Below are 18,187 nucleotides of genomic sequence, written 5' to 3'. Positions count from 1 at the left end.
TGGCAAAGCCAGTTGGCTGCCTCCTTCTCAGGGCTGTCTCATCATAAGTACAGACCCCAGCGTTTCTGGGAGAATTCTTTTTTTTTTTTTATTTTTTTTTATTTTTTATTTTTTATTTTTTATCTTATAGTAACTTTATTTATTTTTATTTATTTTTAATTTTTTTTTTATATATAAACATCTTTTTTTTTTTTTTTTTATTATACTTTAAGTTCTAGGGTACATGTGCATGACGTTTATATCATGTATAACTCCCCAATGCAATCCCTCCCTCCTCCCCCCTCCCCATGATAGGCCCCAGTGTGTGATGTTCCCCTTCCCGAGTCCAAGTGATCTCATTGTTCAGTTCCCACCTATGAGTGAGAACATGCGGTGTTTGGTTTCTCTTCTTGTGATAGTTTGCTAAGAATGATGGTTTCCAGCTGCATCCATGTCCCTACAAAGGATGCAAACTCATCCTTTTTGATGGCTGCATAGTATTCCATGGTGTATATGTGCCACATTTTCTTAATCCAGTCTGTCACAGATGGACATTGGGTTGATTCCAAGTCTTTGCTATTGTGAATAGTGCCGCAATAAACATACGTGTGCATGTGTCTTTGTAGTAGAGTAATTTATAATCCTTTGGGTATATACCCAGTAGTGGGATGGCTGGGTCATATGGTACATCTAGTTCTAGATCCTTGAGGAATCGCCATACTGTTTTCCATAATGGTTGAACTAGTTTACAATCCCACCAACAGTGTAAAAGTGTTCCTATTTCTCCACATCCTCTCCAACACCTGTTGTTTCCTGACTTCTTAATGATTGCCATTCTAACTGGTGTGAGATGGTATCTCATTGTAGTTTTGATTTGCATTTCTCTGATGGCGAGTGATGATGAGCATTTTTTCATGTGTCTGTTGGCTGTATGGATGTCTTCTTTTGAGAAATGTCTGTTCATATCCTTTCCCCACTTTTTGATGGGGTTGTTTGTTTTTTTCTTGTATATTTGTTTGAGTTCTTTGTAGATTCTGGATATTAGCCCTTTGTCAGATGAGTAGGTTGCAAAAATTTTTTCCCATTCTGTAGGTTGCCTGTTCACTCTGATGGTAGTTTCTTTAGCTGTGCAAAAGCTCTTTAGTTTAATTAGATCCCATGTGTCAATTTTTGCTTTTGCTGCCGTTGCTTTTGGTGTTTTAGACATGAAGTCCTTGCCCATGCCTATGTCCTGAATGGTACTACCTAGATTTTCTTCTAGGGTTTTTATGTATTAGGTCTAACATTTAAGTCTCTAATCCATCTTGAATTAATTTTCGTATAAGGGGTAAGGAAAGGATCCAGTTTCAGCTTTCTACTTATGGCTAGCCAATTTTCCCAGCACCATTTATTAAATAGGGAATCCTTTCCCCATTTCTTGTTTCTCTCAGGTTTGTCAAAGATCAGATGGCTGTAGATGTGTGGTATTATTTCTGAGGACTCTGTTCTGTTCCATTGGTCTATATCTCTGTTGTGGTACCAGTACCATGCTGTTTTGGTTACTGTAGCCTTGTAGTATAGTTTGAAGTCAGGTAGCGTGACGCCTCCAGCTTTGTCCTTTTGACTTAGGATTGTCTTGGCAATGCGGGCTCTTTTTTGGTTCCATATGAACTTTAAAGCAGTTTTTTCCAATTCTGTGAAGAAAGTCATTGGTAGCTTGATGGGGATGGCATTGAATCTGTAAATCACCTTGGGCAGTATGGCCATTTTCACGGTATTGATTCTTCCTATCCATGAGCATGGTATGTTCTTCCATTTGTTTGTGTCCTCTTTGATTTCACTGAGCAGTGGTTTGTAGTTCTCCTTGAAGAGGTCCTTTACATCCCTTGTAAGCTGGATTCCTAGGTATTTTATTCTCTTTGAAGCAACTGTGAATGGAAGTTCATTCCTGATTTGGCTCTCTGCTTGTCTGTTACTGGTGTATAAGAATGCTTGTGATTTTTGCACATTAATTTTGTATCCTGAGACTTTGCTGAAGTTGCTTATCAGCTTAAGGAGATTTTGGGCTGAGACGATGGGGTTTTCTAAATATACAATCATGTCATCTGCAAACAGGGACAATTTGACTTCTTCTTTTCCTAACTGGATACCCTTGATTTCTTTCTCTTGCCTGATTGCCCTAGCCAGAACTTCCAACACTATGTTGAATAGGAGTGGTGAGAGAGGGCATCCCTGTCTTGTGCCAGTTTTCAAAGGGAATTTTTCCAGTTTTTGCCCATTCAGTATGATATTAGCTGTGGGTTTGTCATAATAGCTCTTATTATTTTGAGGTATGTTCCATCAATACCAATTTATTGAGCGTTTTTAGCATAAAGGGCTGTTGAATTTTGTCAAAAGCCTTTTCTGCATCTATTGAGATAATTATGTGGTTCTTGTCTTTGGTTCTGTTTATATGCTGGATTACGTTTATTGATTTGCGAATGTTGAACCAGCCTTGCATCCCAGGGATGAAGCCCACTTGATCATGGTGGATAAGCTTTTTGATGTGCTGCTGAATCCGGTTTGCCAGTATTTTATTGAGGATTTTTGCATCGATGTTCATCAGGGATATTGGTCTAAAATTCTCTTTTTTTGTTGTGTCTCTGCCAGGCTTTGGTATCAGGATGATGTTGGCCTCATAAAAAGAGTTAGGGAGGATTCCCTCTTTTTCTATTGATTGAAATAGTTTCAGAAGGAATGGTACCAGCTCCTCCTTGTACCTCTGGTAGAATTCAGCTGTGAATCCATCTGGTCCTGGACTTTTTTTGGTGGGTAGGCTATTAATTGTTGCCTCAATTTCAGAGCCTGCTATTGGTCTATTCAGGGATTCAACTTCTTCCTGGTTTAGTCTTGGAAGTGTAAGTGTCCAGGAATTATCCATTTCTTCTAGATTTTCTAGTTGATTTGCGTAGAGGCATTTATAGTATTCTCTGATGGTTGTTTGTATTTCTGTGGGGTCGGTGGTGATATCCCCTTTATCATTTTTTATTGCGTCTATTTGATTCTTCTCTCTTTTCTTCTTTATTAGTCTAGCTAGTGGTCTGTCAATTTTGTTGATCTTTTCAAAAAACCAACTCCTGGATTCATTGATTTTTTGGAGGGTTTTTTGTGTCTCTATCTCCTTCAGTTCTGCTCTGATCTTAGTTATTTCTTGCCTTCTGCTAGCTTTTGAATGTGTTTGCTCTTGCCTCTCTAGTTCTTTTAATTGTGATGTTAGAGTGTCAATTTTAGATCTCTCCTGCTTTCTCTTGTGGGCATTTAGTGCTATAAATTTCCCTCTACACACTGCTTTAAATGTGTCCCAGAGATTCTGGTATGTTGTATCTTTGTTCTCATTGGTTTCAAAGAACATCTTTATTTCTGCTTTCATTTCGTTATGTACCCAGTAGTCATTCAGGAGCAGGTTGTTCAGTTTCCATGTAGTTGAGCGGTTTGGATTGAGTTTCTTAGTCCTGAGTTCTAGTTTGATTGCACTGTGGTCTGAGAGACAGTTTGTTATAATTTCAGTTCTTGTACATTTGCTGAGGAGTGCTTTACTTCCAATTATGTGGTCAATTTTGGAATAAGTGCGATGTGGTGCTGAGAAGAATGTATATTCTGTTGATTTGGGGTGGAGAGTTCTATAGATGTCTATTAGGTCCGCTTGGTGCAGAGATGAGTTCAATTCCTGGATATCCTTGTTAACTTTCTGTCTCGTTGATCTGTCTAATGTTGACAGTGGAGTGTTGAAGTCTCCCATTATTATTGTATGGGAGTCTAAGTCTCTTTGTAGGTCTCTAAGGACTTGCTTTATGAATCTGGGTGCTCCTGTATTGGGTGCATATATATTTAGGAGAGTTAGCTCTTCCTGTTGAATTGATCCCTTTACCATTATGTAATGGCCTTCTTTGTCTCTTTTGATCTTTGATGGTTTAAAGTCTGTTTTATCAGAGACTAGGATTGCAACCCCTGCTTTTTTTTGTTCTCCATTTGCTTGGTAGATCTTCCTCCATCCCTTTATTTTGAGCCTATGTATGTCTCGCATGTGAGATGGGTCTCTCCTGAATACAGCAGACTGATGGGTCTTGACTCTTTATCCAGTTTGCCAGTCTGTGTCTTTTCATTGGAGCATTTAGTCCATTGACATTTAAGGTTAATATTTTTATGTGTGAACTTGATCCTGTCATTATGATATTAACTGGTTATTTTGCTCGTTAGTTGATGCAGTTTCTTCCTAGCCTCGATGGTCTTTACATTTTGGCATGTTTTTGCAATGGCTGGTACCGGTTGTTCCTTTCCATGTTTAGGGCTTCCTTCAGGGTCTCTTGTAAGGCAGGCCTGGTGGTGACAAAATCTCTAAGCATTTGCTTATCTGTAAAGGATTTTATTTCTCCTTCACTGATGAAGCTTAGTTTGGCTGGATATGAATTCTGGTTTGAAAATTCTTTTCTTTAAGAACGTTGAATATTGGCCCCCACTCTCTTCTGGCTTGTAGAGTTTCTGCCGAGAGGTCTGCTGTTATTCTGATGGGCTTCCCTTTGTGGGTAACCCGACCTTTCTCTCTGGCTGCCCTTAAGATTTTTTCCTTCATTTCAACTTTGGTGAATCTGGCAATTATGTGTCTTGGAGTTGCTCTTCTGGAGGAGTATCTTTGTGGCGTTCTCTGTATTTCCTGAATTTGAATGTTGGCCTGCCCTACTAGGTTGGGGAAGTTCTCCTGGATGATATCCTGAAGAGTGTTTTCCAACTTGGTTCCATTTTCCCCCTCACTTTCAGGCACCCCAATCAGACGTAGATTTGGTCTTTTTACATAATCCCATACTTCTTGCAGGCTTTGTTCATTTCTTTTTCTTCTTTTTTCTTTTGGTTTCTCTTCTCGCTTCATTTCATTCATTTGATCCTCAATCGCTGATACTCTTTCCTCCAGTTGATCGAGTCGGTTACCGAAGCTTGTGCATTTGTCACGTATTTCTCGTGTCATGGTTTTCATCTCTGTCATTTCGTTTATGATCTTCTCTGCATTAATTAGTCTAGCTGTCAATTCTTCCACTTTTTTTTCAAGATTTTTAGTTTCTTTGCGCTGGGTACGTAATTCCTCCTTTAGCTCTGAGAGGTTTGATGGACTGAAGCCTTCTTCTCTCATCTCGTCAAAGTCATTCTCTGACCAGCTTTGATCCGTTGCTGGCGATGAGCTGCGCTCCTTTGCAGGGGGAGATGCGCTCTTATTTTTTGAATTTCCAGCTTTTCTGCCCTGCTTCTTCCCCATCTTTGTGGTTTTATCTGTCTCTGGACTTTGATGATGGTGACGTACTGATGGGGTTTTGGTATAGGTGTCCTTCCTGTTTGATAGTTTTCCGTCTGACAGTCAGAAGGACTGTCTGTTGGTCTGTTAGAGATTGCTTGAGGTCCACTCCAGACCCTGTTTGCCTGGGTATCAGCAGCAGAGGTTGCCGAAGATAGAATATTGCTGAACAGCAAGTGTACCTGTCTGATTCTTTCTTTGGAAGTTTCCTCTCAGGGGTGACGCCACCCTGTGAGGTGTGGGGTATCAGACTGCCCCTAGTGGGGGATGTCTCCCAGCTAGGCTACTCGGGGTCAGGGACCCACCTGAGCAGGCAGTCTGTCCGTTCTCAGATCTCAACCTCCGCGTTAGGAGATCCACGGCTCTCCCCAAAGCTGTCAGACAGAGTCGTTCGGGTCTGCAGCGGCCCCGCTCTTTCCCCTAATGGACTGCAGCTGTGCGCTGTCCGCAGCGGTAGAGTCTACAGAGACAGGCAGGCTTCCTTGAGCTGCTGTGAGCTCCACCCAGTTCGAGCTTCCCAGCGGCTTTGTTTACCTACTTAAGCCTCAGCAATGGCGGGCGCCCCTCCCCCAGCCTCGCTGCTGCCTTGCGGATAGATCGCCGCAGACGGCTGTGTTAGCTGTGAGGGAGGCTCCGTGGGCGTGGGACCCTCCCGGCCAGGTGTGGGATATATTCTCCTGGTGTGCCTGTTTCCTTAAAGCGCAGTATTGGGGTGGGAGTTACCCGATTTTCCAGGTGTTGTGTGTCTCAGTTCCCCTGGCTAGGAAAAGGGATTTCCTTCCCCCTTGCGCTTCCAGGTGAGGCGATGCCTCGCCCTGCTTCAGCTCACGCTGGTCAGGCTGCAGCAGCTGACCCGCACCGATTGTCCGCACTCCCTAGAGAGATGACCCCAGTACCTCAGTTGAAAATGCAGAAATCACCGGTCTTCTGTGTTGCTCGCGCTGGGAGTTGGAGACTGGAGCTGTTCCTATTCGGCCATCTTGCTCTGCCCTCCTCTCTGGGAGAATTCTAAGTTTGGTTACCATCTTGACAGATAATACAGAGGCTTCCAGTAAAATGTCGATGTCCAAATCAAGAAATGTTCCCACTCAGCTACAAATTTGGGAATCTTATGGTTTTTCCCTTATGATTGGAGCAAATCCCTGCCGCTAGTAACTATAAAATAAAGATGTGTCTTCCCAGAAGGCTTTCTATAACGTGCTTTTGAGACGTTCTCGCCAACTAAACAGAGGAAAGAAATGATCCAGAGGTGATCTCCCTGACAGAAGTTAATTCGCTAAGGAGTTAAATAATGACAAAGTAAAGTTAAAATGAGGCTGGCTGTATGAGAAGAAAATAGCATGTAATGGGTGACACGTTCTGAAAACTAAGAGCAGACAGCTTTGGAAATAATGTCACACCCACATGATGTTTTGTGATGATGTTTATTATTTTAGGGGAACCTGCTGTCCCTCAATTAAATGTGGCTGAGGGAGGAGGGCCAGCAGGAGAGGGGGGTGCATATGAGGGCTTCCCTGTGAGCCCGCAGCCCTAAGTCAGTGTGGGGCAGCTGAGACAAGAACCAAAGTCTGGACAATATCCTTTTGTGCCTGCTTGGAGAAGAGAGAAGTAATGATGGTAGATTTTAGTACATTTTATTACAGAAGATTACGTGAAAAATGGTGCTCTCTCTTATCCCAGGGACAGAGCAAGAGGAGTTTAGGTGAGCTTTCAGGAAGAATTCATTGACAGAATTGTCAGGCACTGAATGGGGTTCCAAGGTAAGTGGTGGAATGGCTCCATTAAACTTGGTTGTTGGGCAAAAGTGTGGCTTCCTTTCTGCTCTGTGAATTACTGAAATGCCCTAGTTTTTTGCTTCCACCCATAGCTGATCTTTGTTCAGAAGCCTCTGTGACACCAGCTGTGTTGCTTCCAACCCAAAGCCATCCATCCTCCCATCTACCCTCAAAAAGAGTGGAAAGAATGAAGAATCGTCTCTGAGGATTGCCTTCTCTTTATTTTTAATTTATGGAGTTTGTTTTTATGCCCCTCCCTGTAGTTCTCCAGGCTGGCTTCTTCTGGAACGGGTGCTTTAATAAACTTGCCATGTCTGAGCAATCCTAGGACCCACAGAGCACTAGGTTTGCCCCCATGGACCTGGCAAGGCTTTGCTGGGGGTTTCCATTCCAGGGTGGCTGGGTGGATGTCTGGGCTCTTGCTAGTGGGGGAATTTGATTTTTAGAGTGGAGCGGGCAGCTCTCTCTCTGTTCTTAGATGCTTAGAAAATAATCAGCGATAATTTCCTCTCCCAAAAGGAAATGAGAAGTTTGGAACAGACCCTCAGACAGGAGTTGAGTTGTCCAGGCATTTTGATGGTGTGGTCTGAAGGGCTTTAACTGCTTTTTAAAATTGCTAGCATAAATTGCGAAGACTTGAAGGGGATGATATTGTTGCTCAGGCCTAGCCCAGGGGAGGAAACCATGAGCAGAGCTGAGTGCAAGGGACAGAGTGGTGCAAGCCTGTTGAGAATCTGAGGGGAGAGGAAAGAGGCAGCTTCCAGAGCACCACACATGGAGCAAAGTCCTGCTGCTCAGAGCAGAGTCTGGGAGAGAAGTGTAAGGAGCAGGGAGAAGAGACTAATGCAAGCCCATCGCTGGTGACAGTGATGCCAGTGCACAGGCCAAGAAAGAGAAGAGGGAACCAATGGGGGAAGTAGTGTGGTAGGAGGGAGGGTTCAAATGGAAGCGGTGACAACCTTGTCATTAGAGTTTTATCCTTTTAAGTCTGCAACTATGGGAGAGACTGAGGTGGTGTTGAGTTGAATTGCTTGCAAAGGAACAAGTGAGGTGACCAGTGCCCCCAGTGCTTGGGGAACAGCAATAACTCACAATCAAGCATCTCCATTGTCCCTGGACAGGGCCTCTGGAACCAGAGTCAAAAACCACTTCCTGTAGGAAATACACAGGGACTGTGGACAGACACAGGAGGGAGTACCCAAGAGCAGGGAGCAAAGCTTCTGGCGAGAAATCCACCCAAGAAGGTGGGACTCATGGGAACTGCTGCCAGCTCTGTGTGGTGGCCAATCTCTCAGGCCCTGAGAGGGACACTCCAGCCCAGGGCTGCTTGATATCAGCCAGTCTCTCCTGTCACAGCCCGTCCAGCGTGAGTGCACGCTGCAAAGCCTGTAGGCTGGCCAGGGAGGCTGTGCTGGGCCCACATTCCCGTCTCTGTGAACCTTTTTGGACCCCAGCCGTGGAACGAGTTGCAGGAGCCCTGGACGCCCTCCAACTCCATGAGTCAGTCCCTCCCCAGAGCAGCAGCAGCTTAACTTTTCCCAGGGTGCTGTTCCACACATGGAAACCCCACCTCTAAAAGTTTCACATCTGGACCATTTGGCTTATCCGGGGAGGAGGTTGGAGGGCTTCTTTGAAGACATGACTTCCCTTAGGCCAGAAGCTTCCCAGGAATAACAGCAGCTAACTCGTATCATGCACCAAAGTGAACTGCACTTTCCCTGCGTATGCTGTGTAGTTTAATACAGCATGAACCTCAAGAAATAGGAACTATTCATTAATCCCTATCTTTCCGATAAGGCAAAGAGCTAAGGGAAGCAACTTGCCTAAGGTAGTAAGTGGCCTGGGAGTCAGACAGAGGCAGTCAGAGCTCACCAAACTGCACCCACTTCCAAGCTGCTGGGGGATAATTTCTTGTTTTCTCAGTAACATTGAACGTTTTAATCTCTCACTCTTGCACTCTCTCTCTCTCTCTCACCACACACACACACAGCCCGATACATAAAGCTGGCACCTCTAACCCATGTCTGTCTCCCCATGAAACCTCATATACTGATGATTCAGCTGGTCATACTGCAAACTCTCAGATAACGTATTGCTGGAGACTTGGATGTTAGATACTGAATAAACGAGAAAAGAAATTTATGTCAAGGGGCAAGCTAACAGTTTCATTTAGAATGCTTCTCCCATTTCAAAACTGGTGCCTTGATTGTTTCTTATGGCAGGAACGACTCAGAAACAGCTTAAATCATTCGGCCTTTTTTTTTTTTTTAACTTGCTGTACTGGTAACCCTTTTCATTCTTGTGTAAGAAATTGGAACTGTAGCACATAATGATGCTTTGGTATGAAACAATCGTAGGAATAACAATGATTTCTTCTGAGAAGCCTGTGTTAAAGCACTTGGATACTGATAACTGGCTTACAGGGATGGTGATCTGGGAGGTCTCAAAACTGGCTCTCCTGAACACCGCTCAAGCCCCAGTCCCATCTGCTCCCCCTTTGTTAGCTCCTGTCAGTTGGTGCCTTTCCTAGGAGTTTCTCCCGCTGCAGCCACCCCTGGTAACACCCGAGTCTATAGATAAGAAAGGGATTTCAATCCATCTGGGGTGCTAACTCAAAATAATCATCTTTATGGCTGTTTCTTCATCAGTAGGATGGAAGTGATGCTCAGGAGAGTAGGTGGCAGTGCTCTGACCCTCAGCACAATGTTCCTCAGACACTTCAAAGAACCAGCTAGGTGTCCAGCTGACCGAGATAGTTTGTGGGAATTCACGTGACTGGAAGGCTGGGGATAGAGCCCACAGATCCCAAGGATTCTCTCCAGCTCCGTGAGGCTGTGGAAGTGTCTGTCAGGAGAGCCTCCTCCATTTCGTGCCTGGCCCAGTGTTACATGCTCAGAGTGGGGTTTGATGATCCAGAGTTCTGTCCCTAAAACTTGGGCAACTTAACCATTCTGTGTCTCAGTCCCGTATCTGTAATATGAGGCCACTGACTACATGATTTTGTAAGGTGCCTTCAAACTTAAGAAAACATTACCTACATTGGATTCCTTGAAATGTTAAATAAGAAAATTGCTTCCACAAAGGTTTCTGGGTAGAGATATTGAGAAACCACACCTGATAATGGTTGCCAAATTGTGATTCTAAAATAATTAAATTTGCCTGGCTCCTATTTGATCTGTTGGGTTTTGCGTAAACTACTTTACATTTCCTAGGTTTCTTTTTTTAACCTGACTTACATCTGTAAAGTAGCTCCTAGTTTCATCAAAGTAGGAACCACATCAGAAGAAAATGAATTGTTGGTGAGTGACTGTATGTTAAAAATTAGAAATAAATTAGATCGGCTGGGTGCAGTGGCTCATGCCTGTAATCCCAGCACTTTGGGAGGCTAAGGCAAGCAGATCGCTTTGAGCTCAGGCGTTCGAGACCAGCCTGGGCTTCATGGCAAGACTCTACCTCTACAAAAAATACCAAAAAAAAAAAAAAAGCAGGGCATTGGTGGCTTGCGTTTGTAGTCCCAGCTACTCATGAGGCTGAGGTTGGAGAATTGTTTGAGCCCAGGAAGCAGAGGCTGCAGTGAGCTGAGATTGCGCTACTGCAGCCTGGGCAAGAGTGAGACCCTGTCTCAAAAATTAAAATTAAATTAAAAAATAAGATCAAGGCTAATTCTAGACAAAATTCAATTGTTACTTCTAGTATTTTCTCCTTTTAGCATCTTTCTTCAACTCTTCCTCGTTTCTGTGCAGCCTCAAGTCCTCACTGCCATCTCTCCCAAACACTTTCTGATGACTGCCAATGGTGAACAAACCCCTGCACCCTAGGAAGAAGGCATTACCCCTCTGTGGCAGAGGCGGTCGTGTGCATCAACTCCTCCAGGTTTCTCCTGCATTTCCCACCTCTCCTGCATTCACATCGGGGCCGGGGACTGGTCGATGGGCTGTGAACAGAAGTGACAGGTGTCGCTTTGGTCTAAGGCAGTTGGGAACAGTTGTGAGTTCTCTTTACTCTCTTTATCATCACTGTGACTGGAAGGGAAACAGCGAGATGACAAAGTTGCAAGATGGAAGCTGCCTGGATCCGTGAGCTGCTGTTAGAGAAAAGCTACTAAGGAATTTCCTGACTTGCATTACACTGTCCCATGAAAGAAAAAATAAACCTTGGTCTTAAGCTGTTGAGATTTCTTGGTTTGGTACTTCAGTCCAGCCTAGCCTAGTCTAACACATCCCTTCTGAAGGTATTTAATTTTAAGAGAGAGTCTAGGGGGAAAAGCAATGCAAAATGCAATGGAAATAACTTCTGCTAGTAGAAATGTAGGCATCTGCGGAAAAAGAGGTTTCTCTTAGTCCCACTGAAATCAGGACACATAAAGCAACATTGTATGCCTCCGAATGATCCTGTGCTGCAAGGAGAATTTACAAATGCTCCAAAGAAGGTAAGTTTAAGACATTATTCCTTCAGGCAAAATGTACCCAGGCCCAGTTTCTAGAAAAAGGCAAAACAAGAGAAACAGGCTTTTAGAATGATCTTGAGAAAACAAGGACCAAAGACCAAATTTCCCTTTTATCTGCCCCACCCCATATTATCAATTTCCTATTATTAAAATATCTACTTGGCTTCCTCTAAAAATTCCACAAGGGCACAGAACATTTGATAATTTGGATCCATTTAGGAATCCACTGGAAAATAATTCTGGGAACTTTTTAACAGTATGATAAATGACAATACTGTGCATCTGCAATGAAGCTGGCCTCAGACCTAATGCCTGTGGGGAAACTGCATGGATCAATTTAAAAGGATTTCAAGTGTAATTCTTTTAGGAATGCCTTTCGTCCCTCCATAGAGGTCCCCCTGGGTTCCAGGGCACCATAGGTGGTTTCAAGAACTACGCAGGTGGTATCCATCACAAAAAGCGGGGAAAGACTCTCAGAAAAGCGACAAAATGCTAACTTGGACCCTCACTCTAAGTTGGATTTTATTAAGTGTCCCCATGCTGGGTGCGGTGTAATCCTAGCACTTGGGGAGGCCGAGATGGGTGGATCATCTGAGGTCAGGAGCTCAAGACCAGCATGACCAACATGGTGAAACCCCACCTCTACTAAAAATACAAAAATTAGCTGGGTGTGGTGGTGTGCACCTGTAATACCAGCTACTCAGGAGACTGAGGCAGGAGAATTGCTTGAACTCGGGCAGCAGAGATTGCAGTGAGCCGAGATCGCACCACTGCACTGCAGCCTGGGCGACAGAGCCTGGGCGACAGCAATCCAGCAAAGGCATCATCTCTGACTGCAGTTTCCTAAGGAAGTCATTCTTCTCCCCAAAGGCTCGTGACACTTGCCAGTGAGGAGGATCCCACCTCACTCCGCCACTGGCTTTCCCTGTGCTCCTCCAACCGATCCAGTGGGCTTCCCAAAAGCTTATTGACACACCTGGAACCCAAAACCCACCTGGTTAATAATCCAGATAAAATTCCTTTGGGTCTGGCAGCACATGCCAGCCAAGTCCCAAACTAGTTTATTAGTTTAACCAAAAGGTAAACAGATGATGGAGATGCAGAAAGACAAGCATGCGAGCAGCTAAAAGCATTACCCGGCTGTCCACCAGGAAACAAATTTAAGACAATTTAAAGTGGCATTAAATAAATGAGGCTAAGTTTTAGCTACTTGGGATTTTCATTGTCTTTAAAAAAGGTAAATATATATATATATATATTTTACATTGCAGTATATAAATCTAGACTCTACATATACAGTATAAATACACAAGGTGAGCACAGGGGCACAACACTTACGTCTTGGTGGCCACACCCTCACTCAGGCCAATGGTTTTCTATTTTCTTTTCGACCTTCACACCAAGAATATCAGGCTGGGGTTACATGTACTTCAACCTGCATGAGGGCTGCCACCCTGGCCATCTCGCCGACAAGCACAGAAGCACAAATTGATCAGGCATTGAAAACAGAAGAAAGTGCTTTTTGACTAGCTGAAACCCAGTCTTTATAATGTGTAGTCCAATCTCCTGGAAAGACCAAAGGAAATCGGAGGACTTCCTGGCCTGTTCTTCGGTCCATTGCCACAGATCTCTAAACTTCCCCTGGTGTTTCTTGCAGAATTCACATGGCTATTTACGTAACACAAATCCCGCACAACTGTTAGGAGCTGTATTACGGGATTAGGAAAAAAATAGCTCCATGTTACAATCTGCACTTCATATTCTGGGTTTGTTCTCTTTATTTTTGGAATAAAAACTGGTATTTTGAGAATCATTTCTTAAAAAGGACAACATTCTGAAAGTGCTTCTTACACATGTCAATATTCCACATATGGCTTTTAGTTCAAACCCCAGCACAGCTCAGACTTGGAAGGAAGAGTGTGATGGTGTTATGAGAGACAAAAATGTCACTTACCAGTGATACTGTGATAGCAAGCATGGGAACCTGAAAACCAAAGTTATTGATTCCATCTGGAAGAATGTACCTCTTAGACAAATGAGTCAGATAATCAATGCAGCCCCATCTCTTTCCCCATGACTAGGCACAGTAATGCTATAAAAGTTAGTAAGTAAAATAGGATGCTGCTATCAGCAGGGAATATCTTCTGCGGGGCTACTAACAGGGCAATCACTGTTCAGAAATCTTTCACAAGCTCAAACTAACCAAATGTAGTCAATTGCAGTAGAAATTTCCACACCTGAGGAACAAATTGCACATAATAAAGAGGTACTAGGATCCAGATGGCAAAAGACTCCAGACACATAGTTTTACATGCAAAAGGCAATCAGAGAAGGCAATGAAGTAGTGACATTCCAAGACAGATAAGAGTCCAAATGAGTCACCATTCTTTCGCGCTTTTTTTTCTGGCTTCACTACCAAAGAACATGGTTATTTGTGCAATGATTATGATATGTTCTTTAGGCGAAAACAGAAATACATGGGGTTGCCAGAAACTGAAATGAGCTTGTTTCAGGAGCTTGACACCTCCAGAGGTGTTGTGATGGCTAGACCAGTGGGGCAATGGTCCTCTGAAGCTCCTCCTGGCCTCCCTGGGGTAGCAGAAAGCGGCAGATGCAGGCAGAGGTTGAAGGCCACCAGCTCATCCAAACCCTTTTCAAAGTGGCCTTTCATGCAGCCTGTGGCAGTTCCAGCCTCTGCAATTGTTTTTATCTGATGGCACTTGATTGAGAAAGTCATCCTCTCCCTTTATAAAAATAAAGTTTGGGCTTCTTGTAATACTGGCACAAAGGACACTCTCTATTCCCAGGACTGATTCCATTTACTCGGAAGATACGAGACTAGGTTCTCAGTTTCTTCTATTTCCCTGTAAAAAGTGACCTCAGCTTCCCAGGCCATTGTGCAAATTTGTTTTTCCATAGTCCATACTATCCCCTAAAGTCCCTCTTGTATATTTTCATATATATACACATGCATACCAAATATGTGTGCATATATATATTTTTTAAATGTGGGTAATTCTGCATTTTAGTCTCAAATAAGTCAAAGAGAATCAGTGAATCATTCATCCTTTTCATGTCAAATTCATTTCCAATTTCCCCACAATGCCTATCATAGTGCTCTGCACACCACAGGAACTCAATAAATATCTGCTGACTTCACCAATGATCCTGGAACACTGGATGGTAATTGCAATCACCACAGCCTGTTCTCAGCCCTGGCCTGTCTGCCTTTGGCAAACAAGGGGCCATTGGTCCCTCCCTTCAGAGGGTGATTTTGCTGTGTCTGTTACTCCAGCAGCCCCGTTTAGCTGTCCTGGGCAATGTCAAGCTGGTCCGGCTACGCAGTTTCACTTGCTCTTCCATGCAGTTCTTTTTGCGCAAAATGAAGTCAAAGTTCACTTGGCTGTTCATGGCATAAAAGACGTTGGCTGAGTCTGGAATCACAAGTTCTGAAAAAGATAAGGAAAGGTAAGGTGGTCAGCTTGTGGAGCTCCGCTCAGCACTGACAATGGCAGCTGTAAACCTTGCCCAGACACAAGAATGGGACTATGGCCCTTCGTGTCTGGAATGTGACCTGAACCAGATAGTGACCACCACCACTGCCCTGAAAATGGACCCCAGCTTCTCAATCCCAATTTTAAAAATTAGTACAAATGAGATTTTAGAAATTCACTCCATGAACTAAAGGTTTCAATAGAAAATGTTAAAGCCAGAAAAAAAGTACAGTAGGAAACAGAGGCCAAGAAAAGTTAAAGAAAATTCCCAAAATGGCAGCGAGTGAACGGCAGAACTGGGATTTGAACTCAGGTTTCCTTTCTCCTGCAGTCCATTTTCCACCCCAGTATGCAGATTTTCTCAAAGACTAGAAGAATCCAATGACATGGAAAAAATAGAAAATCTACAGCACTCCAGAATTCTACTTGAAATATTAAAATTTTTTGAAGTAATCCCTTCAAACGAGTATTTCATTCCCCATGTGGGAAAGTGTGTACCTTTTTTTTTTTTTTAATTTTTCTTTAAGTTTTGGGATACATGTGCTGAACATGCATATCTTTATTTTACTGTATTTTACTTTAAGTTCTGGGATACATGTGCAGAACGTGCAGGTTTGTTACATAGGTATACATGTGCTGCACCTATCAACCTGTCATTTAGGTTTTAAGCCCTGCATGCATTAGGTATTTGTCCTAACGCTCTCCCTCCCCTTTTCCCCAACCCCTTGACAGGCCCCAGTGTGTGATGTTCCCCTTCCTATGTATCTTTTAATATTTAAACTATTTTCAACTTCAATGATTCCCAAGTAGACATCTGTAATTTTCGAACAAGGATTGTTCCAAGTGTAATATGAAATCATCAAAGCAAAGTTATTTTGACTTAGTTTTATGTTATTTTATTTCATTTGTTTGTTTATTTATTATTATTATTATTTTATTTTTTGAGATGGAGTTTCGCTCTTGCTGCCCAGGCTGCAGTGCAGTGGCACAATGTCAGCTCACTGCAACCTCTGCCTCCTGGGTTCAAGCAATTCTCCTGTCTCAGCCTGCTGAGTAGCTGGGATTACAGGCACCCACTACCATGCCTAGCTACTTTGTTTTTCTTTGTATTTTTATTGTATTTTTAGTAGAGACGAGTTTCACCATGTTGGCCAGGCTGGTCTCGAACTCCTGACCTCACGTGATCTACCTGCCTTGGTCTCTCAAAGTGCTGGGATTACTTTGTGATACAGGTGTGAGCCACCGTGCCCGGCCTCACTTTTATTTTTATATTTTATTTTTACTATACTTTAAGGTCTGGGGTACACGTACAGAACCTGCAGGTTTGTTACATAGGTATACATGTGCCATGGTGGTTTGCTGCACCCATCAACCCATCATCTACATTAGGTATTTCTCCTAATGCTATTCCTACTCTAGTCCTCCACCCCGCGACAGGCCCCAGCATGTGATGTTCCCCTCCCTGTGTCCATGTGTTCTCATTGTTCAACTCCCACTTATGAGTGAGAACATGCGGTGTTTGGTTTTCTGTTCCTGTGTTAGTTTGCTGAGAATGATGGTTTCCAGCTTCATCCATGTCCCTGCAAAGGACATGAACTCATCCTTTTTTATGGCTGCATAGTATTCCATGGTGTATATGTGCCACATTGTCTTTATCCAGTCTATCATTGATGGGCATTTGGGTTGGTTCCAGGTTTTGCTATTGTGAATAGTGCTGAAATAAACATACATGTGCATGTGTCTTTATAGTAGAATGATTTATAATCCTTTGGGTATATACCCAGTAGTGGGACTGCTGGGTCAAATGGCATTTCTGGTTCTAGATCCTTGAGGAATCACCACAAGAAAGTATACAGTATTCAGCACTCAAGTATAATGAGCATTTGAAAAAAAAAATGGAATTTAAAAAGGTAAAATGTGCAAGTCTAGCTCTGTGGTAGTGGGGTGGGGGAGGCAATCACAGAGGCATATGGTTGTAAAACAGGACAAAGTGAGTCTTAATTCAACTTCAAACACTGAGATCCACCAGCAAGACTGATATGAGCAGGTTCCAAGTGACTCTTGTACATTCTGTGCACAAAGGCTCAGTGGAGAACAACCCCCTCAGAGTGTCCCATGCTGCTGCCCACATACTTGTGTGTCAGTAATAATAGTCCTCACAGTTATATATCATTTAGCATCTCCCCATGTTCAGGTATATGATTTCTTGTTATCTTCAGAATCGCCTTGTGACATATGAAGAACCAGCAGGGTACTGTCTCTAATTAAGGACCAAGGCCCAGGGGGTCCAGCAGCTTGCATTTAGGATCACACGGTTGAGGGGCAACACTGGGTCCTGGCTACCACTCGAGACTCCCGGACCTTTAGACCCACCAACCTCACCTTAGTGCTGTGTTGTAAGCAAAATGGTACGACTTGAGACCATCTTTTAGGCTTAGAATTATAACTGTAACTACATTAAAAGGTTATAACTGAGAAAGTGTTGCCCCACAGCCTAAGCCTCAGCTGAATGAATGAGAAAACTTCCAAGAGGAAACTGAAAAAGAATTTTCTCAGAGGCTGTAGCTTTTAATCTTTAGGAGAAGGTAGTGTTCTAATTTCAGCCACTCTCCTCTACACCAGCGATAGAGCCCGGGGTGACATGTTGATCCTACGGCCTAGCTTGTGGAATGCTTCTCACTTACACGGGACACTGCTTGTTGGTGAGCAGAGGACTACTTAAGGTGGCTGCAATGGACAGTTTGGGGTCTGGTGGCAGAAAGGGTTGGCTTTGGTCAACAATATTTGCTGCTCCTTCTGCACTTGGAGGCGAGACCTATCCTGACAGTCACTGTCTGTGAAGCGACAAAGTACAGAGGAGTTATCTACCAGCCTGTTTTCTTCTCTCAGCAAATGCAATCCCCAAATTCGTATTAACAGACAGATACATGCAAAGGTGATTATTTACCCAAAAAGTCTTTCATAAAAGATATTTCTTTAAATAACATATTCCAGGCATATTGAAGCCTTTCATAGATTACCAGTTCTTTGCCTCAATAAATGTGAGTTAAATAACCTTCAAGTTAGAGGTTTATTTTTAAATTGATCATGAATAAAGAAAATAACTCTCATACATGATTAATTGGAACAATGAGAAATTATTATAGGAACTGCTACATTTCAGATTCACACACAACTTAGAAACACATTCTTG

At 43.2% G+C, this 18,187-nt stretch overlaps 1 protein-coding gene across 6 annotated transcripts in view; it reads right to left on the bottom strand.

Annotated features, from left to right (window-relative positions):
* Positions 1-12,516: 12,516 nt before the first annotated feature.
* Positions 12,517-18,187, bottom strand: part of RGL1 (ral guanine nucleotide dissociation stimulator like 1) — a 296,651-nt gene continuing 290,980 nt past the window's right edge. For all 6 annotated transcript variants that reach the window (XM_033198856.1, XM_033198860.1, XM_033198857.1 and 3 more), the window contains one exon: positions 12,517-14,949. In XM_033198856.1, coding sequence (XP_033054747.1) covers positions 14,762-14,949 — 188 coding nt within the window. In that variant the 3' untranslated portion in view covers positions 12,517-14,761. The remainder of the gene's footprint in view (positions 14,950-18,187) is intronic.

This window comes from Trachypithecus francoisi, unplaced genomic scaffold (genome assembly GCF_009764315.1).
Source record: "Trachypithecus francoisi isolate TF-2019V2 unplaced genomic scaffold, Tfra_2.0 Lachesis_group5, whole genome shotgun sequence".
NCBI classification, from domain to species: Eukaryota; Metazoa; Chordata; class Mammalia; order Primates; family Cercopithecidae; genus Trachypithecus; species Trachypithecus francoisi.
The sequence above is the reverse complement of the archived record's forward strand: the minus strand, read 5'-3'. Positions and strand labels throughout refer to the sequence as shown.